General features: G+C 38.6%; 1 protein-coding gene across 1 annotated transcript; it reads left to right on the forward strand.

Moving 5' to 3' along the window:
• The first annotated feature begins 9,268 nt into the window (after positions 1-9,268).
• On the forward strand, positions 9,269-21,103 carry LOC108706741 (NADP-dependent alcohol dehydrogenase). The gene is made up of 9 exons (XM_018243399.2): positions 9,269-9,388; positions 12,031-12,132; positions 14,665-14,806; positions 15,341-15,428; positions 17,949-18,165; positions 18,583-18,843; positions 19,810-19,945; positions 20,246-20,384; positions 20,806-21,103. The coding sequence occupies exons 1-9, from the start codon at positions 9,371-9,373 to the stop codon at positions 20,828-20,830; spliced, it is 1,128 nt and encodes a 375-aa protein (XP_018098888.2). The 5' UTR covers positions 9,269-9,370; the 3' UTR covers positions 20,831-21,103.
• Positions 21,104-22,449: the final 1,346 nt, after the last annotated feature.

Below are 22,449 nucleotides of genomic sequence, written 5' to 3' on the forward strand. Positions count from 1 at the left end.
TCAGCGATCACAACATCACCCGTCAGTGCATTCCGCAACCTCACTGTCCTCACTGTGAAGAACCCCCTACGTTGCTCCTAATGAAAGTTAATTTTAGTCTAAAGGGGTGGCCTCTGGTACTGTGATCCACTTTATGGGTAAAAAGGTCCCCTACTATTTGTCTATAATGTCCTCTAATGGACTTTTAAAGTGTAATCATGTCCCCTCGCAAGCGCCTTTTTTCCAGAGAAAACAACCCCAACCTTTGCAGTCTCCCCTCATAATTTAAGTCTTCAATCCCTCTAACCAGTTCAGTTGCACATCTCTGCACTCTCTCCAGCTCATTTATATCCCTTTTAAGGACTGGAGTCCAAAACCAGGGACCTATAAAGAGGCATAATTATGTTTTCATCCCTTGAGTTAAAGCCCTTTTTTATGAAAGACAGTACTTTGTGAAAGTACAAACCAAAGCTGTAAAAAAAACTTCCATTGCAGGGGAGTCATGCTATGTCTTCACACTATTCTGTCATCTTTTATTAATAATAATGTATAACCATCTCCACTGCCTTTGCACTGGCATTCTCAGAAAAGTATCTCACTTTAATTTTGCTTGTTCAGTTAATTGCCTTGCTGGTTAAGAACCACAGGTGCCTACGGTTTTTTTTTATGAGAAGTGTTGTAGTTTAGCTTGTGAAATCCTACATTCAGCATCAGTTACAGCTTGTGAACCCCTTGTTGTGTGGAGCCAGCTGAGTGACAATAATAAATGTGCTCCACTATTTGTGGAGGTAAGAAGGGATATAATATGATCCCACCCCAGAACCTTTTGTTTTGCTGTTTTTTCACTAAGTATCTGAATATGCCTTGGGGTGTAAGGGTCATATACTTGATGGAGCAAAGTTTCAGATTATTTGTAAAACAAGATTTTTCAGTTCTTCCAACACAATATCTGTCACAGTAAAATCTCCAAAATGAATTAAAGTGTAACAATATCTACCTAAATAAGTCAAAATGTAAGGTGTGCAAGTTTCCAAATATTGATATTATGGCTGGCAACCACAGAGTTCACGTCAACAAGAAATAAGGGCTTGTCCTTCAAAATTTCTGTAAATTTCCATTTATAAATCTGATGTCATGGCATCAAAGAACCAATCTGCCAGTCAGGTGATTGCCCACCCATGCTCCGAATCAGAAACCTGACACAGTAAATCAAATATTGACGATTTGTTGGGTGCACAAAGGTTACACCTTTATTAAATACATCTGTAAACCTTACCATGCAATAATACACCTGTGCAATGAAGGCAGGAAAGGCTGAAATTCAGAGTCAGAAAATCCTGAAAGATCAACTACCAATATTCCCCATTCTTTACCTACACAACACACTTTGACCACTTAGATTTATGGTTCCATGGTCACCCTATTCAGAGGAATATTTATTCTCACCCTAAATTCTCCATATACTGCCAGGTGATTCACACATGTCTAAACTGGCATAATTCCCCCATTATCATGAATATAAGAGTTTTATATTTCACTCGTCATAAACAACACAAAAGTGTAGCGTAAAAAAGTGCTACATTGAACTACCTGAAGCAGTTTTGTAAATGCTAGAACTCTGCATTAATTATTTCCAGTGCTAAAAGCCATACATCTACAATATACAATTCCTGGGGTGACTTCAAATATCCAGACATTGACTGGGATAATGGGGTTGCCAAGTCAGAAAAAGCTAGAAGGTTTGTAAATATGCTGAATGACAACTTTTTATTTCAGCTTGTTAAAGAACCTACTAGGAATCAGCCTCTTTTGGATCTTGTAATAATTAATAATATAAAATGTATCTCTACCATTTGCATGGGTGAGCATTAAGGGAATACTGATCATAACATGGTCTCCTTTGAGATTATATTGCAGAAACAGCTCTATAAGGGAGTAACTAAAACACTAAATTTTAGAGGTGCAAACTTTGACAGTATAAGGTCAACATATTAAGTGCGAAATGCTTTTCACAGGGTTGAGATGAGACGTTTTTAAAAGGCTGCTTAATAAATATTTGACAGTATAATCCCATTGTAAGCAAGGAACGTTGTTGCAAAACAAAACCTTTGTGGTTCAATAGAAGTGTTGGTATTGAGGTAGGTAAGAAGGCTTTCAAGTTAGAAGGCTTTCAAATTAGCTGAAACGTTTATTAGGTACAAAGAAGCTAAAATCAATATGGAAAAAAGTATTGCAGCAAGCAGTAAAAATAATCCAAAATTATTTTTTAAATATGTAAATAGTAAAAAATGAAGCAGGAAGGGCTGAGACCCTTAATATCAGAGGGGGGTCAGCTGGTTGAAGAAAACAGGAAAAAAGCAGAGATTCTGACCTGTTATTTTTCATCTATCACAAATGAGGAACTGGTTAATGAAGGTTTTCTTCTTAATAGTCCCAATCCTAGTAATACAACTAATGTTGCATGGTTCACGCATGAGGAAATTCAAAAGAGACTAGAACATGTTAACTAAACAAAGGTCTTGGACCGGATGGTATTCATCCCAGGGTACTTAGAGAGCTTATCTCTGTGATTGCCAAACTGCTTTACTTAATTTTTCAGGATTCATTGAGGTCTGGCAACGTGCCAAGAGACTGGGGGATTGCTAATGTGTTGCTGCTATTTAAATAGGGATTTCATTCTCAGCATCAAAACTATAGGCTGGTTAGTCTGACATCAGTGGTAGGAAAGCTTTTCAAAGGGGTAATAAGGAATAGGATACTGGACTTCATTGCAAATTATAATACTATGCATGGTTTTATGCCTAATAGATCTTGCCAGACTAATTTAATTTACTTTTTTGAAAAGCAGGGACAGGGACCTCAATTCTGGGATGGCAGTGGATGTGATCTAGTTAGACTTTGCTAAAGCCATTGATACAGTGCCACACAGAAGGTTACTGGTTAAATTAAGGAATGTTGGCCTGGAACTTAGTATTTGTACCTGAATAGAGAACTGGCTAAAAGATAGACTGCAAAGAGTGGCGGTAAATGGAACATTTTCTAAATGGACCACTGTTGTTAGTGGAGTACCGCAAGGCTCTGTAATTGGTCCTTTGTTTTTCAGCTTGTTTATTAATGACCCAGAGGTGGGGATTGAAATTACTGTTTCTTTCTTTGCTGATGATACAAAATTGTGCAGAACTATTGGTTCTATGCAGATGCTGCCTGTAAATGTGAAAGGCCTTCCCACCGGTAAGAATGTGAATCGCTGATGGGATGGCATACACGTTACACCACCCACTAAATTCAATGCAACTGTAATCGACACAATAGAAACATCACTTGACATCATTGTCATGAATATCTTAAAGTAGTTTCTGATAAATGCCAAGTCAAAGTCTATAGGTCAGCTAATGTATTTAACTAATGTAATCTATTAACTCTTGATAATGAGTATTTTCACTTATTTATAGTGCAAAAGTCCAATGTTTCATTAACATGTGTGTAAATGACTCTTGAATAGCCAGTATTTTCTCTTCCTCTTCTTATGGGGCTGGTTTATTACAATTTTAACTAGGGAATCTGAATGTAAAGTGTTTTAAATAATTTGTACATTTATCAGATGTCCATAGTAGTGCCCAAGGCAACTCCCTACTCTGGTTGGTGTAAATACTGGATGAATGCAACAAAATTCATTAATAGGACAGAAAGCAGAAATTAACTTAATCTAATTCATTAAAACATGCTAACTGATATGTCTTGTTATAAAAGCTGCCATCTTCAGATTAAAAATGTTATTTTATATTGTATCTTTCAAAGGCCCTAGACACAAGTGCTAGAGAAAAAATGGTACAAGGGTGTTTTAAGAATCTCTATCAAGGTGCAGAGCACAGTGGTTGCAGGCACAAGACAACACTGCCCTGTGCAGTATACCCTTCACATTTTAATCACACCTAAATATTAATGCAAGAATGATACTCTGTACATTATGGGAAAAGGGCTTTACAGATTAGAATTAAGGTCTACTTACAGCCTGCTCAATGCCCGTGGCAGGTGTTTAGTTTAGAGTTGCCTTGCGTCTGACAGTGCAGTCTGTACCTTAGGCCAGATCACATTTCATTGGACAGTGAATGTAACCCAAGCCACTAGTAAATATTCCCTGTTGAGTAAACTTGATATCTCTTTTTACATTACAACTGTAGAGGCTGCTATTTTTTAATAGACAAGCCAAACATATAAACCCATATGCATAACTACAGATGAAAAATGTCAATAGAGAACTCTATTGAGCATGTTCATGATTATACAAAAAGGCTGATGGAATAACAGAAAAATATATTAGGAGTGGCAAATGCCTTCTGGCACTTACAGCTCCACACCTAATGACATGGCAAAATATTCTGTTTAATGTTGGCTTAGGGAAAATACAACGCCCTTTATTAACAAAGCACAGGTAGAGTACTCATTGCTAGTTTGCTTTGATAACAGACATATGCATCTAGTTCAAAGCTGATGTTATTACTTTAACAGGAAGGTAACTTTAAGGGCATTATTTATCAAAATCTGAAATGTTCTCACTATTTTCAGAAAATTGACTCCAACCAACTCCACATTGACTTTCCTCCCTATTAATCAACACATTTTTCCAGAAATTTCTTGTGTGGGAAAAAACTGATAAAGTCACGAAGAAATCCAAATCATACAAATTTTTTCAGATTTGTCGCAGAAAACGGCAACTTTTTCTAATTTGATGCCCGAAACCTCAGACTTTTTTGGATTTGACGCTCGAAAACCACAAAATCTTTGGATTATTGAACAAAACCTAGGGCAGATCACGATGTCACAGGATATCTGCCGTGACTTCTACATGAACTCGGCAGGTCTGAGTTGGAGTACTTTTTTATTCAGACGTTTAACATCATTGGAGTTCAATAAATCTAGAAAAATTGGAGTTTCAAGTGATTCCCAAACTGTGGGGCTAGCTCCCCTAGGGGAGACAAAAGATGTAGCCCATTTTAAAGATGATTTCAGGTGGAGAAAGAATACTGTTTTGCTACTTGATACACTTGAAAGCTCAGATTGAAGGTTTTTAATTTGGGTGAGATTTAAAGGTGAACACTTTAGGGGTCATTTACAATGCAGAACGCAGTGTGCAAAGTGCAGAAAAAGGCTGCAGTTAGTAATTTTTATGCTGCCTCCTCCATTGTGTATGTAGACACACACCTCTGTACCCCGTAGCATGCCCCTTGAGTGTATGCATTTTGCAGAGATCATTCATTACAAGTGGGGCAGAGGGAAGCACATAGCAACCCCCAGCCTGTACCAGGGCCCTGTCCTTTCCCCCTGCCCAGCGTACACTAGCATTTTCACTCTGGGGTTCAAATCCTATAACTTAAACAAGCAAATGTTGCATATACAGTATCTATTGGCTGGTTATAAGGCAAGGAACCTCAAATAGGGCCTGATCTAAAAAACTCAGAAGACCATTGGTTTAAAAGAGAAAATAACTGTAGTCACATGCTTACTTACTTTTCTAATAATTCCATATTGTTTTTGATGTTATTTTTAACAGTATTTTATTATTTTTTGTCACATTAGAAGTTTGTCGTGTGTGTGGTTTCAATGTGTCCAATATATGTTGCCCAAGGTAAACTTCTTTCTATGGCTTTCAGTACAGGCCTAGGATGCGTTTCATACTGTGCTCCCCTGCAGTAGAAAGCAGGAAAATTTATCACAGGGGAATGCAGGGCAGACATCCATGTTAAAGGGTCCCTACGCAAGATAGGGCTTCAGTTGTCAGTCTGGAAATAGAAATGGTAATATACATACTAAGCAATGGGTTGCTCCATGCACTGCCCCTGCTAAATTGCTTACATCATTGTTTTCTAAGGGCAAGAAAATACATTTAATTCTGATGACAGAATCCCTTTAGATAGTAAAGTATTATGGTTGCACACTATGTACTTTCTCAGAATATAGGCACTATTAGAACAAAGAAAGTGGACATTTATATACTGTATAGAATGGATACTTAAAAAAGCCTTGGAAACATGCTAAAAATATACATGGTCCAAAGTTCAAATGTAATGCAGAATATCAACAAAAAGTACAAATTCCTATGAATGAACCTCCTGACACAGTTTTTCTAAAAGAATTGTGATCAATTGAAATAGATAATGGCTCCTTAATTCTGATTGACACTGACACTGTAAAAAAACAGATACATGTATACCATTATATGCATGATACTAGGCATGTATGCACCAGGAGTGGGACTTTCAGGGGCCTTCATGCAAACTGAAGGACCCTCCTCCTCCACCTGCCCAACCTTGCACTGCTCTCAGTCCTGTCCCATCCCTATCCCCTCGGGTTCGGCTGGGGGAGAGAGAGGGGGCTGTCTGGGTATCCCGCTGGCCCAGTCCAATACTGAGTCCAAATTCATTACATTACTGTCCTGCCCAGTTAAAATGATGATTGACGTTAATATTATTAATATGGAAGAAAAATAAAAATATAGGAAGCCTGGTGTTTTTTTTCCCCAGAATAGTTGGCAACCCTAATTCCATAAACTGACTTTTTACTACAGGTTTGCCTGCCTAAATCTGTCTTCTGGATATCAAAAAGTTATTTTGAGCTAGTTTTCAAGCAAACAAGCACAGGTTGTGTCAGCCTATTCCTGCAGATGACTTATCAGTTTGTCTAGTATAGTTTAACCCTTTGATGTCCAATGTGGTAGAATCCTCTGGGCTAGGAACTGATGGGAATGGTGTAAAATGAACAGTCGGATGGGCATTATGCTGGTGGTGGGAGGCAACGGTGTATCTAACCAGAGTAGTTAGACGATCGAGAGAGTTCCTAGCAGCACTGCCCATTACCGCTGATACTATATAGCGGTTCACAAAACCAACTGGCAGACTCAACCTTGATACCTATTATAGCGGTACTTTGCTGAAAGGGGAAATCGGAGTGGTGGGAGGCAGCGGTTTATCTAACCTGAGTGGGTAGAGAATTGAGAGACCTCCCATTGACATTGCTCATTACCGCAGGAACATTATATCGGATCGTACAACGGTCGGACAGATTTAACTGACATTTGTAACAGCAGCTGGGAGCTGTTATGAAGCGATGCCTATAAATTTGTTCCTTAAACGCTACATCCTACATGAGTTTTAATTCATTCTTCTGGACATCATTTTTTAATTAACTCTTAATAAAAGTTACGTTTTAATTCATTACAGAGAACTAGTGACAACCTAGGTGGGAAGGTGCAATTATTATGGGTCGTTCTTTTTCTCATGTCTACTCTCTGTGAAGCATATGTATATATCAGGAAACAAAAGAAATCTTTTTTGCTGCCTAAATTCTAACTGAATAATAATACAGGTATGGGATCCATTATTCCGGAAACCCGTTATCCAGAAAGCCCATAGACTTTAAAAATGATTTCCTTTTTCTCTGTAATTGTACAACTGTACCTTGTATTTGATTCCAACTAAGATATAATTAATCTTTATTAAACTAGAATATTGGGTGTATTTAATGTTAACATGATTTTTTAGTAGACTTAAGGTATGAAGATCCAAATTATGGAAAGATCTGTTATCCAGAAAAGCCCAGGATAACAGGTCCCATACCTGTAACAACATGATAACTGCATAATAAAATTGCATTGCTAGGCAGCATATGACAGTTAAGGAGCCCAGAAACTGGCAGATTCAAAGATGGTATCATAACTGTTTTCTAAAGTAGCCCTTTACTGTTGCACAATATCATTAATTATAGTTTTCAGCAACAAACATGCCAGTGCCATACCTGCTGATGGAGAGTTATTACATTGTTGTATGTAACAACTTGTAAAGAGGACATTTGCAAAGAGATTTCAGAGTCGTGCTTTGTAGGCAATTTAAACATAATAATTGGGTGGAGATGCATAATGGATGCTATGCATTTATTAGTTAATGACTATTTTTTTTTCTCTCTCCTTCTGTTTATCTTTGCTGAGCCCTGCAGTCAGGGGTGATCCTGAGGCCGACGCTGCCCCCCTCCCGCTCTACACCTAAAACATCTGCGTCGGAGTGGGTTAAAGGAGGGCCGCATTGCCTGTGCAAAGAGTGCAATAACGCTTTCAACTGCACTAGCGTAAATTTGCCTCTTAAAGTTACAGTTTTTGCTGCCCCTCGGGGCACAGTATTGGGGCAGCGGGACACCAGGACACATGGGCACCGCTGATCCAGATCCAGTCCCCCACCCAGACTGCCCCCTCACCTGCCTCATGGCAAGAACGTCCCTGCCTTCAGACAACTTGGGTCCTGCTGCATGCAGTTTCAGGTTCAGACTGGGGGGCCCAGGATCCATTGGGGCTGCTATCTCAGGTGTCCCCTTCCAACCCCGCCCATACTACAAAACCCCCTCTGGGCCCCACATGCGCTCTCGTACCCGCCTCACGCGTGTGACTGAAACAAAGTGTGACCAGGAGAGCAGGAGGAGTTGTTTCGGAGCAGCAGTGACACGGAGCGGGTCCAGTCCGACCCTGCAGTTCCACAATTAATTATTTTGGGCACTTACAGGAGTTGTTTTATGCATTTACAAACTCACTCAACCTGCATAAAAATGCATATTTTGCCTTTATAACTAAGTGCATTTTTGTACGTTCCAAGAAAATGTTGCAACTAAAAAAAACACAAACACAATGAAACAGAGTAAACACACAACTCTGAACACCAGGCACCACCAGGCACAATATAAGTGCGTTCAAACTTGTGTCTCAAATGCACAACAAACTCATAAAAAAACTGGTTGTGTGATCCCCCTAAGAGGAATATACATACATTCTTGCACATACATTCTTACTTTACGATTCCCACAGGGTCCAGTAGCGTAAACTTTAGCGACAGTGCCTTCTAATTCCCAATTTGTATATTCACTTCTACACACAAAACCATGCCATACCCCCTTTATCCATCTTGCCTTGCACAACACAAGCCAGTGGGTATAGAAAAGGAGCATGTGGACCAAGTTCAGTCAAATGATGTCTGCTTATGTCAAATAAACAAATGCAATCTTTCTAAACAAGATACATTTTAAAAAATGCTTGCAAAGATAATATTTGCAAATATTACAATTTATACACGTTTACTAACTGACTGGTAGAAAGATTCAAATATGCTGATATCATTATTATGCTGCATTTTTTCCTCTCTCAGCTCACGCCTAATGACAAACAGTTCTATGTTTAACCTTTCATTCAGAAACAGAATGATGGATTGCACTGATTGCCTCAGAAAACGTGGAGTTAAAGGCTGAATATGAATGAAGCCAATCATATGTTTAAATACTGCTCTTGGGGAGTGGTTCCAGCTCTTATAAGGTACTCCTAGAAAAAGCAGATACACTTTCTGAAGTAGCCGCAGACATGGACACCACAGGAAAAGTATTTAACTTTTTTCTATATCGATAAAAATGATGGCAATGTAATGATCTGATATGCACATTGAGTTCTCATGTCAATAAGCTGTTATGACTACATGTACTGTGTGTGCTGTGTGGGTGTGGAGCTTGGAACTGCAAGCGTAAACATACTGACTTATTCATTCTAGCACAGTCTACAAAGTTTTCCTTTTTGTATTAATAGTTTTAGGTTGCTGTTTTCTTTCTGTTACTCTTCTGTTTGCTTATTTTGCTCTTCTCTTTGGCATTTACTGGTGAATGTAATAAAAGTCGGTAACGGAAAAACTATTCGCAAAGTGAAAAGTTATGCCTTTGCGTGAACAAATTTTGCTTTGTGCAAATTTAATATAGCTTTTGCGAACCCTGAAACTGTTTAGCGACCACTTCTATAGTTTGCGCCAATGCACATTCAATGTAATAAAGCCGCTTACTGAAAAAGTTGTTATGTTTGCTCCAAAAGACTACGACACCTTCAAGCACTTCTTAAGAGTGCGCAATTAAAATTCGCAAAGCACAATTAAAATTCGCAATGTAATAACAGTTTAAGGAACAATATTACATTGCGCGATGTGGATTTTTATTCTTATTGGTGTGAATTGTTTTGCTCTTTGCGACTTTTATTACATTCCCCCGTTAGACTTTATGAAGACGACTATGGCATTTTAATGCAAAATCCTATGTTGTTTAATGTTATATTAACATAATACAGATTTAAAATCAATACAGTTAACCTTTGTTCTCATTTGTACATCATTTTAAAAAAAGCCTGATTATTTCAGTTCAGAGAGAAGCAACCTGCAGCAAACAAGTTTTTATAGAAATACAACTCCCAGCATGCCCCCATCAGCAACAAGCTTGTCATTTCACATCTGCAAGAGCTAAAGCGCCAAAGGAGCTTAGAATCCTTATTTTACCTTAAAGGGGAACTCCATACAAACATAATTTAAGCTTTTTTAAAAGTAAACATAATTTCAAGCAACTTTGCAATATACATCAGTTAAAAAATATGCAGACTTTTCATGATTTTTAATGGTTTGCAACAGTTCCCTAAGTTTAGCCCTCTGCTCTCCTCCTGATCTGTCTGACTACTTTGCCGAGCTGGCAGATTACTGTTACTTTGTATCCGCATCCAGGTGTCCTTTACGGAATGCATTTTAGGACATCCTAAAGTGAAATACCTGTCCTTCATGCGATGTCCTATGCCTTCGGAATGGCGCATCGGTTGCTTTTACCGTCATTCATTGTCCAAATCTGCAATCACACCTTCGTCCTCAACCCTCCTTTCTCAGCCATCAGTCATACATACTCCACCCTCAGCCTTCCGCCCTCAGTCCTCCATCCTCCGCCTTTAGTCCTCTGCCTTCCGCCCTCTTCATTTTAGTCCTCTTCCTTCCACACTCTTTCCTCCACCTCCCTGCTCAGCCCTCCACCCTCTTTCCTCAGCACTCCCCCCTCAGATCTCTCTTTTCAGCCGACAGTCTTATCCATAAGTTTCTGAAGTAGTGAGCGAGGGCGGAAGGAAAGGGAATGAGGGCGGAAGGCAGAGGACTGAGGGAGGAAGGCAGATGACTGAGGGAGTAGGATGGAGGGCTGAGGGCGGAAGACTAAGGGAGGAAGGCTGAGGGCGGAGTTCATATGACTGACGGCTGAGAAGGCTTAGAAGGGAGGATTGAGTGTGGAGGTGTGACTGCAGATTTGGACGATGAGTGACGGTAAAAGCAACCAATGCGCCATTCTGAAGGCATAGGACATTGCATGAAGACCAGGTATTTCGCTGCAGGATGTCCTAAAATGCGTTCCATAGTCCTTAGCCTGCATCCTCCAAAGCCCACAATTCCCTGCACATGTGATTTTAATAAGGAATGGAACATCATAGTGCAATGCATTGTGGGTTATGTAGTTCCTGCATGCTGTCTGTAAGCTGTGGAGAAGTTGTTTTTGGTTTGGAAGCCGGAGTTCCCCTTTAAAGATATATTGGAAATACTGTATACGTTATGGCCTACTTATCTTTTACATTTGCTTCAGCTATTCCTGACTTGCTCTATATACTTTTCATCATTAACAACAAACTAGCCATGCTTTAAATATTGAAAAAAAGAAAGTGGGTTTGTGAAAGAGTTTATTAAACAGTATGGGGTAATGTGGATTTTTGAATATGATTAAATCTACATTTCAAAGTACATTTCAAAACAACTAGGCAACTAGGAATACTTCCCCATTCACAAATCATTGTAAGTAAGGCCCCATCTTGAATATGCCATGTCATTTTGGTCTCCAGTGCTCAAACTAAGCTGGTAAAGGGTATGGAAGATGTCAAGTATGGATTAAGAACGTTTGGCCAAATTGGGGTTCTGTATAGTGGAGAAGAAGTACTTGAGATACATATCTGATGCTTTATTCACTAATGGGTCCTTCCAGCAGACACAAGGGCATCTATGAAGATTAGAAGAAAAGAGGTTACATCCTAATATTTGAAAAATTATTATATTACAGTGATAGCTGTGTAATTGTGAAATTCTCTCCCTAAACTGGTTTTACTGGCAGATACAGTACATTCCATAGCTTTAATAAGGGGTTGAATGGCAATGTGGTGTGGTGATCTTAAATAAGTTATTTGTATTTTAGGTGATCAAATGTAAGGCGGCTATCGCAAGGGGAATACATAAACCACTCACAATTGAGGACATTGAAGTTGCACCCCCAAAAGCTCATGAAGTCAGAATTAAGGTAATGTTATTTGAACTGGAATGTTATGTTGCAAAGTCAAATATTAATGAAAAACAGTACAGTGTTGTAAAGTTCCGTCTGTCAATCAAGTTATATGGCTCAGTCTCTTTCTCAGTTACTACTTATGCTACAGGCCTAAATATTATGTCGGGGGGATTCATTGTAACTGTTATTGTACAGTTTAATTAACTGCCTTCTTATTATATATATACTGTATATATATTTTTATATAGATATATATACACAGTATATCTTTATTTTAAAAGCCAATAAAACAAAAGTGTTACAGCCTTTCTTTTAAACATTCTCAGCTAAGAACTAGTGGTCTTACACGCAAGTCTGACATAAAGCATTTGAACTAGCACATTGCAGTTATAGTTAGTAGTAGGCAGGCTTTTCAGGTAGTGCAGAAAAAGCAGACTACACATTCAGTAATATTTTAGGAATTCACCCTAATGAATCCAGTTAAAACCTGGGCTGTCTTCATTCTTTGTTGTCACCTTCTTCTGTTTATTCTTCCAAGTGAGTAGGAAATGCCCTATTCACTTGGGGTGTATATCTGTGAATACAACTGCAAAATTGCACAGCCATATCTTCCTTAGGTTTCCTAGGCAACAATATTGCAGACGTGAATATGTGCAGTAGCTGAGTAAAATTGAAAACTTGTGTACATGCACAAGTTGAAGTTGATGAGGGACACCATAGCTGTTTTGTCAGGATTTGCCTGGTTTGGACATCCTTTCCATCAACCTTCCATCATATAAGCACTATTTTGGGCTATTTTAGTCCAATAAAAGTTAATGTCAAGCTATACAGTAGAGCACAGGTTTCACTTGAAAGAATGGTGTAGTTGAACTACAAGTCATATAGATTACTGTGTTAAAATAAGAATAAGACAAATGATCCACAAGGTTAATACTCACAGATCCACAGAGGTAAATATGCCTGGACAGTTTAGCAAAGGCAGTACACTGTTACACCATGTGGATGCAGCTAGGTAAGTTTAAGGTGTACCTCTAGATTTGAATGGATCCCATACAGTGGATTTATCAGGGAGAATAAATTTAAGCTTGATTCCCTATAGAGATGCAGACCCTTCACTTTAAGCATACTCAGGTCCTAGGGGAGAGCTACTCCCTACTACAATCTTTGCTGGAGCACAGGCTGCTTGTGCTAATACCTCTCTATCTCACTTTCCTAGAAAGTACTATTAAAGAGTTAATCTGTCTCTGGCTAGGCTTCATTCATGGGGACCCTGCTCCTCAACTTATCACTAGAGGTCCCTCTAGGGCAGAACAGCTTTACTGGGCCATGGTGATCCCAGGCTCAATGGTACGGATGCAGCTAGGCCAGCAATCAAAGGCCATAGAGAAACATGCACCCCTAGCCAGATACTGGGGGCCATTTATCAACACTGCAATGGCAATCAATCAAATTGCTTCATTCATTGTTCTTCTTGCAGCTGGCTTTAAAAAGCTAATCACTGATCGGTGGCTATAGGTAACTGCTCATGGGAAATGTACCCAGTGTTGATAAATGAGCCCCACTATATTAATGTGTCGCAGATAGTGGTCATAGACCAGTAGGCCAATAGTAAAAATATGTAAATGAAGTAACTAGATACAGTGATTTTCTTGAGATTTTCAAGTTTCTCAGACTAATTCAATGCCAACATGTATTCGATAATGTCTTACTTAGCTTTCCCAGGTGTCCCAGAGAGATCAACCTGGAGTAACAGGAACTGGGAGGGGAAAATGGCACACACAGCCAAAATGTTTTGCTTTCCCATCGATGTCATGAGAAGTGACATAATTGCACCTGCCTCAGAAGTGACTGCACATAAGCACATGCTTGTCTAAGGCCACTGGTTGTTTTCTGCACAGTTGTGTCACTTTCAGCAGCAGGCAGGCATGATGATGTCTCTTCCTGTGACATCAAGATTTCACATCAAGATGTGCCAAAAATGTTTTGACTGCATGTGCCGCAGTCCCCCTCCAAATACCGGTCCCCTAGGTTGACAGCTCTGGGACACCTGGGAAAAGTAAATAACATGGCTCTGCACAGCTTTTTTACCCTGGGTAGTGCATTCCATTTTTCTGAGGTGAATATAAAAATGATTTTCCCCATGTTTGCACCTTTTGCCAGTAGAGCTAGGAGTATTAGTACCCAAGACAGTACTACTTGGCCCAAAGCTCTGACCCACCCTAATGCTTGCTCACACCCATCTTCCATTTCATATAAATAAAGAATTTCCTTTTTAATAGGATGTGAAATTGGATGATCCCATATATATAAAAACTACTAGCCCACTCTCTAGCTCTTATGTAGGCACACATAGTTTGCTGGCATCAGCCAAAGCATAGACAGGATGGTCCTTTACTAACACACTTCCTCCTGTTACTGTTAAGTATTTTACCCAGTTTTTATTTTTACACTGAACTGTTCACTTAACATGGCATGATTACAGTGAGCTGTATCGTTATTATCTCTTTATTAACTAAATCCACATTTTTTGCATTCCTTGTATTGTAGATTTTGGCATCTGGTATTTGTGGCTCAGACCTCAGTGTAATGAAAGATAAACTTAGTGATATAAAATTTCCAGCTATTTTGGGTCATGAAGCCATTGGTATTGTTGAAAGCATCGGTAAGGATGTGACTGTGGTTAAACCAGGTGAGTTTTGTATGAGTATTACTTCTTTTAATGAACGCTCAGGAAACCAGTGGGATTGAAAATTAATTGCGACATTTTTACTTTTTATTATACCAAGGTGATACTTTGCCAGTGGGGCCCTTATGTAAATTTTTCCTAGGCAGTCAGTTGTTTCCTTTTGTGTGCCATGTTTTTTTTACTTTGCATAAGTTAAAATTGCTGTTCAGCAACAGTCCTCGGTTAATCTTCCAGTCATAAAATACAATTTTATTTTAAGATCACTTGTGTAATTGTATTTGTTAATAGATCGCGGTAACTTGGAGAGGGTCTAGTAGTTTTCTTATGCATGTTTTAATGTAACTGTAAGTGAACTCCGTGCAATGCCCACGCTATCCTTCTGTGTTAACGTGAGGGGATGCTTTCTACCAGCTGTCGCTTGCTAGTACCTGCAACAAAATTTCACTTTTCTAGGGAGACACTGTGTTATAATGCATGTAAAAGTCTTAACAAACTTTTTATAAAGCACATTTCATATTTCTAACTTGCTTCCTTCAGGTGACAAAGTGATCCCACTGTTTTTACCTCAGTGTGGACAGTGCAGGGCTTGCAAGACTTCAAATTGTAACCTATGTGAAAAAAATGAGTAAGTTATACATTTGTGTACATTTTTCTGTTGACTGTTATACCACAAATATAAAACATACATATCGTTGTTTAAAATGTATGCCATAGATTACTATAATAATAATTTACAATTCTAAGCTTTAAGTACGGTACCTAGTGATGAATGAATGTATTCGCCAGTCATGGCTTCATTGTAAAATTTCGAATTTCGGCATGTGCGAATTTTTTTCATGGAACTGCGGCGATAATTTGCATCGGAAAAATTTGCCCAGAAAAAACGTCCATTGACTTTAATGCATTAGAACAAAAAAAGTTGCCATAAGAAAAAATGACCATTGACTTTAATGCATTTGGAGCAAGAAAAATTGTCGCACGCCTAAAAATGATCATGCATAAAAACGCCCATCGACTTCAATGTTTTTTGCAAAATTTTTGCAGTTTCGCAAAATTTTTTGCAGTTTCACGATTCGCTAATCACTAACAGTAACTACATAAAATCAGTGTCTACTTATGAATGATTTATTCTACAAATAAATTCAGTTGTCTAGATATAGTAACAGTAGCTTCTGGACGGTTATTTAGTGTTTGCACTGAATCTGAATTGTGCACTGTGCCTTGCTCTGGAAAGATCTGTCAAGTGTCACACAATCAAGGCGACAATCACAATTTTAGATTCATTCATGTTCAGAGAGTGAAGATCACTCTGTTTCCCAGCCCCTGGCATTTAGCTAATCAATTTGGCAAACACCTAATTAAGGGCTCTTACACATGAGCGTTCTGACCTGCGCTCCCCTGCGTTCCGTTTTTTGGCGTTCAGCCGCAGGGGAGCGCAGGAATAGACGCAAGTCATTATTTGAAATGGGGCTGTACTCACTCAGGCGCGTGTAGGCGCCGAACGCAGGTTCAGACGCAACATGCTGCATTTTTCCTGCGTTCAGCGCCTACACGCGCCTGAGTGAGTACAGCCCCATTTCAAATAATGACTTGCGTCTATTCCTGCGTTCCCCTGCGGCTGAACGCCAAAAAACAGAACGCAGGGGAGCGCAGGTCAGAACGCTCATGTGTAAGTACTGAGTATACTGTACCTTTACAGAGGCCCAATACAAGGTTTCTTACAATAATCTGTTCAGTTGTTGAGCAAACAATCAGGACATATATACAGCCTTAAAAACACTGAACAAATCAATGTTTTTCTCTGTAAATATATTTATAATGGGGCTATTGGCATGAAATTTACACCAGATGTTGAAGAACTCAAAACAAATAGGTCCAAAAATCAAGTTATCTGTAGTAAAGTGGAATGATGCAGGGAAATATTAGTATTGAACTATTGAACACTCTTAGTGAAATGTATTTAATGCTATGTAGAAAAGCCTTTGTTGGTAATGCAAGCTTCAAGACGCCTCCTGTATGGAGAAACTAGTCGCATGCATTGCTCAGGTGTGATTTTCGCCCATTCTTTCACACAAACTGTCTTCAACTCTTGAAGGTTCCGGGGAGCTCTTCTATGAAATCTGATCTTCAGTTCTTTCCATAGATTTTCAATTGGATTCAAGTCAGGTGATTGACTGGGTCATTATAGCAGCTTTATTTTCTTTCTCTGAAACCAACTGAGAGTTTCCTTGGCTGCATGTTTGGGATCATTATCTTGCTGAAATGTCCACCCTTGTTTCATCTTCAGTATCCTGGTAAATGGCAGCAGATTCTTATAAAGAATGTCCTGGTACATTTCTCCATTCATCCTTCCTTCAATTATATGAAGTCTGCCAGTACCATATGCTAAAAAACAGCCCCACACCATTGATGTTCCCACCTCCAAACTTCACTGTTGGTATGGTATTTTTGGGGTGATGTGCATTTCTCTTCCAAACATGGTGTGTGCAATGACATCCAAAGAGTTCAAAGAATTTAATTTGTTTGTCTAAATGTTGTGCAGCAAACTTGAAACAAGCTTCAACATGCTTTTTCTTCAGTGGAGTCTTGTGTGGTGTGCATAGAGGCCATGTCGGTTGAGTGCATTACTTATTGCTTTCTTTGAAACAACTGTACCTGCTAATTCAAGGTCTTTTTGAAGTTCTCTGCAAGTGATCGTTGGCTTGGACAACACCTCTGATTATTCTTTTGACTCCTCTGTCAGAAATCTTGCAAAGAGCATCTGGTCATGGCCGGTTTAGGGTGAAATTATGTTCTTTCCACTTACAGATTATGACTTCATCTGTAAGAATAAGAATATGGTCACCTTAACTTGTCTGATCAAGTTGCTGCAGCAAAGGTCTGGAAACTGCTGAATGATGCTTATACACTTTTTTTGGAAAGGAAGACTTGTGTTCACTACACTTATGCAAGTGCCATTTAGCATTCCCAAGAAGGCATTTACATTAACCACTTTCACTACAATGAATTTGCACATGGCAACTAGGGAACCATGACAATTGTATATCAAAAAAACATAAGCCATTTTCATAGAATGAGGAGTTCCCTATTATTCTGTAGACAAAAACAAACAACGAGATCATAAATTGTAATTTTTGTTTACCAGCTTTAGTGCCAAAACAGGGCTGATGGAAGACAAAACCAGCAGATTTACATGCAAAGGCGAACAAATCTATAATTTTATGTGCACAAGCACTTTCACAGAATACACTGTTGTGCCTGACATATGCGTGGCCAAAGTAGACCCTGCTGCTCCTGTTGAAGGTTGCCTTATTGGCTGTGGATTTGCTACTGGATATGGTGCAGCGGTGAACACTGCTAAGGTAACTAGATACATATTATACTAATGTGTAATAGCCTGATATAGCATGTTTGGATAATGTTGAAACAGATTTGAGAATATGAATAAAGCCACTATCTTATGAGGACATTTTCTCTATTACTATGTGGACTTGTCCAAGATAACCCACTTTAAATTTTCCATGAACATATATTGGTTTGTGATCATTCATCATTTCATATATAGAGTGGTATCTATTACATGGTAGGCCTCGAATATTGTATGAAAATTTTAAATTTTAGCAATTAACAAAAGCAGGTGAGATCCCCTAAATCACCTAGATCCACTTGCTCCTTTTCAGTAGATTCAATTAACTATATTAAAGGTAGCAGTGATTGTAGCCATTATGCGTCTTTATAAATTGTAGTCATAATGCATCTTTAAAAATCTATTTTTTCAGGTTACTCCAGGATCTATGTGTGCTGTATTTGGCTTAGGAGGTGTGGGATTTTCAGCTATAGTTGGCTGCAAAATCGCTGGAGCAGGTCGGATTATAGGAGTTGGCTCACATAAGGATAAATTTGCAAAAGCCATTGAGTTGGGAGCCACTGAGTGCCTAAGCCCAAAGGATTATGACAAACCAATTCAAGAGGTCATTAGAGACATAACCAATGGAGGAGTGGATTTTGCCATTGAATGCACTGGATATATTGAAACAATGGTAAGGATTTTGGTTGACAAATATGCCCTATGCAGGGCCATTTAAATAAATGGGCACAAGGGGCATTCATTTAGGGCAAACCAGGGCAGGGGGAACAAAAGCAGACTTTTTATCTTGTATAAATGTTTAGAGAAGCATCCCAGAAAAATGGCAGGCACCTCCATTTTATCAACATGAAGAGGTCTACAGATTTTTTTTTATTATTTATTTTTCCTTTTTTTCTTATGGCATGCCTATTTGTCATTTATCTGCTCCCATGGCTGCTGTTCCAGGGTGGCACACCTGAGGCTTATGTCTTCAGTAAACCAAGGCCGTTTCTTCACGGCCTGCATTATATGGAATTTCTTGGGGCAGTCAGTGTCCTCCCTAGAAAAATATACCTCCATCCACCTCCCATGCCATATAAGAATAGTTTTGACAGAACTACAAAGAATGTCCCAGCACCTTAACACACTACAGAGCAGAAAACTCACTTATGGAGACTGGACAAGATGGTGCCATTTTTTTTAATGGAATCCAGTAATTGATATTATGGAAGCATCAGTTCTAATTCCAACATAGTGCATCGGATAAACTGCAAAGCATTTTATTAGATTTTCATATATATACATATATTGTGGCTTAATAACCCTGCAATTAAAAAAAAGTATTTTAGGGCCCAATGAGATAAAACACAACGCAACAATGGCACACAGAAGTAGATATTCCATAGGCAAACCTTTCATTTGTATCTCAATTCTGGTGGAAAACCCTCACATTTACAAAGCTATATAGGTGTAAAGTAGACAGGACAGGGTTATGGATGGATCAGGTATGTATAGGCATGGCTAGGGCAAGGTTATATCTTTCTAATTTTTCATTTGGGAACGTTGACATGTAAGCATATGGATGTAAGCTAAATCTAAATGTGCATGACCATAGCAGCAATAGTATATATTCTTTATGATGTATTCTTTCTTTATTTAGAAAACTGCATTTGACTCAACTTACATAGGCAATGGGGTCACTGTTGTGCTTGGAGTAGCAGGCCCAGATGATAGACTTTCTTTTCATCCTGGTGAACTCTTGATGGGGCGTACCATGAAAGGATCAGCATTTGGAGGTAAAAAGAACCTCCAAAAACTAAAAAAATATGTGTGCTCTACAAAGCAACAATCCACTGAGAATAAAAACATCAGATGCATTCACAAAACATTAAAGTACAGTGTTAATTTGACTCCTGCTAAATACATACCTACACAATACCAAATCTGTCATTGGGATAAAAACTCAAAAATATGAGGTGCATGGAAAGAGACACTACTATATATAAGTTGTGTGTATGTAGTTTTACCATATATTGTATAATCAGTCTTGATTAGAAAGAAAACACTGACACGTTTTCTTTTAATGTTTTTCATAGGTTTTAAAAGCAGAGATGAAGTACCAAAGCTTGTTTCTGATTATATGGCAAAAAAATTTAGCATTGATTTCATGGTGAGCCAAAGAATGCCATTGGAAAAAATCAATGAAGCATTTGAATTGATGGAAAGTGGGAAAGGGTATGTGTTATCTTACAAATTTGCAAAATACCAACACTGCAAGTAAGAATTAGCAAGTACTAATACTGTTTCATACGCAGAAGTTCAAATAATGATGTTGTTTTATGTGATAAAGGCAGTGGGCCTTGATCAGCAATGGAGAGACACAAAGTTAGCCACAATCATATTGCATTTAAGACAGGCATCGACTTAAATTCCAGTTAAATTTTAAAGAAGATAATTTCTGAAAAATCTGCTGAGATCCTATCAATTTATCTAGCTATAAACAAGATACAGTCACAAGATAGCACGTAACAAATAACATATCAGAACCTTAATGCAACTACCAGGTTTATTTTTTAGTCATTATTATTTTTGTTAACAGATCTACTGCTACCATGACTTTAAACATGATCTTCTGGTTTTCTCATTTCTTTTTCAGAGTGCGTAACATTATCATTTTCTAATGCATATTCCATTTCTCGTGTGAAGTCAACTACAGATGTGCAGCCTGACGTCCTGTTGATTATAATTGCTTCAGTAGTACAATTTTCAATAAAAAAATGCTGCTAACACGACTGTATACAATTTAATGCAATAAGAAGTTTTTACTGCTTATATAATTAAATGTACGAATCCTAACACAATAGGAGAAAAAAAAAAGTTAAGAGATAGCACATACTTTCCATGTATTCTATATTATGTTACCTGAAGCTAAATAAATCATTTCTGGACTGCTATTATGTAGAGTCTGGAATCTACACTAATAAAATACATTCATTATCTGACTGCTTATGTCAGCAAAGTAAAAAAAAACAATTAAAAATATGTTTTTGAGCATTTTGGGGCAGATGCTTCATTCTAATAAAGATACCGCACACTGGAAAGGAAAACTACATGCAAGTAGTCAGGCCCTGATTTGTGGAAAGGCCACCTAGGCCCGGGCCTAGGGCAGCAGGATTTTAAGGGGGGACAGGGGCGAGGAACAGCAATGGGCCTAGGGGCGCCCACTATGTAAATCCGGCTCTGCAAGTAGTGATAGTCACAATTAAAGGAGCAAGGGAATGTTGCACTTTTTCTAAATACTAAATTATCTACAATTAAAGGTTGTATGCCAGAATACTTATAATATAATTATAATCTTAGAATGACCTGGCTTCAACAAAATTTCCAAACAGGCACAAAAATTGCACCCATACTTGAGCATCACAAATTCAGGTTATACTTTTTTTGTCTTCATTTCCACACTTTTCCTAAAATAAAGAAGTGCAGCTAGTTCACCTTGAAATGAAGTCTTGGGGCAAATTTACTAACCTCCGAAAATTCGCCAGCGACGGCTTCGCTCACATCGCAACACTTTGCCAGGACAACGCTAATTCACTAAAATCCGAAGTTGCGTCCAGGGCACCAAACGCTGATGAACTAGCGATTGCGTTACTGCAGCAAGCAAAGCCAAGTTTTGCTAGCGTTGCCTAATTTTCATACGGCAGGAAGTTGAATGGTTGTATATGTTGCAGCTAATACCTTACATTACACAAGCCCGGGAAACCTTAATAAAATAAAATAGAGTTGTTATATTGTTCTACACATGAGCCCAGTGTATAGTTTATGTGCCATATGTTAGGAAATGCAGAGGGGAAGCCAGGTACCCTAGCAAAAATTTACAATCTTTTGCAGCCTATCACCCTGAAAAATGAAAATTCGCTAGCATTTTTTGGGACTATTTTTTGAGGAAGTCCTATCTACTCTATTGCACTTTGACTGGTCTGAGGTGGCAAAGGAAAGTCTGGCGCAAAAGGTAACGTTCAGTAAAATCCGCATCTTAGTGAATTTGCGTAGTTACGTCCATTCACCAGAGCGCAACTTTGCCAGACGTTAGGGAGCGAAGTACCGCTAGAGTCTATGGGGGAAATTTACTAAAGGGTGAAGTGGCTAACGCTGGCGAAAATTCACCAGCGTGATGTCATTTCGGCACTTCGCCAATTTACTAACGGCGTAATTTTGCCAAGGAGATAGACTCTGGTGCAACTTCGAACTCTAATGCCAGGCGAATTTACAGTCTGGCGAAAGAGCGTTATTACGCAAA

Source organism: Xenopus laevis, chromosome 1S (genome assembly GCF_017654675.1).
Source record: "Xenopus laevis strain J_2021 chromosome 1S, Xenopus_laevis_v10.1, whole genome shotgun sequence".
Classification (NCBI taxonomy): Eukaryota; Metazoa; Chordata; class Amphibia; order Anura; family Pipidae; genus Xenopus; species Xenopus laevis.

Coding starts and splice junctions, on each gene's coding strand:
- LOC108706741 (XM_018243399.2), top strand. Junction 12,133..14,664: donor CTCATGAAGTCAGAATTAAG/GTAATGTTATTT, acceptor CTTGTATTGTAG/ATTTTGGCATCTGGTATTTG. Junction 20,385..20,805: donor TTGATGGAAAGTGGGAAAGG/GTATGTGTTATC, acceptor TTTCTTTTTCAG/AGTGCGTAACATTATCATTT.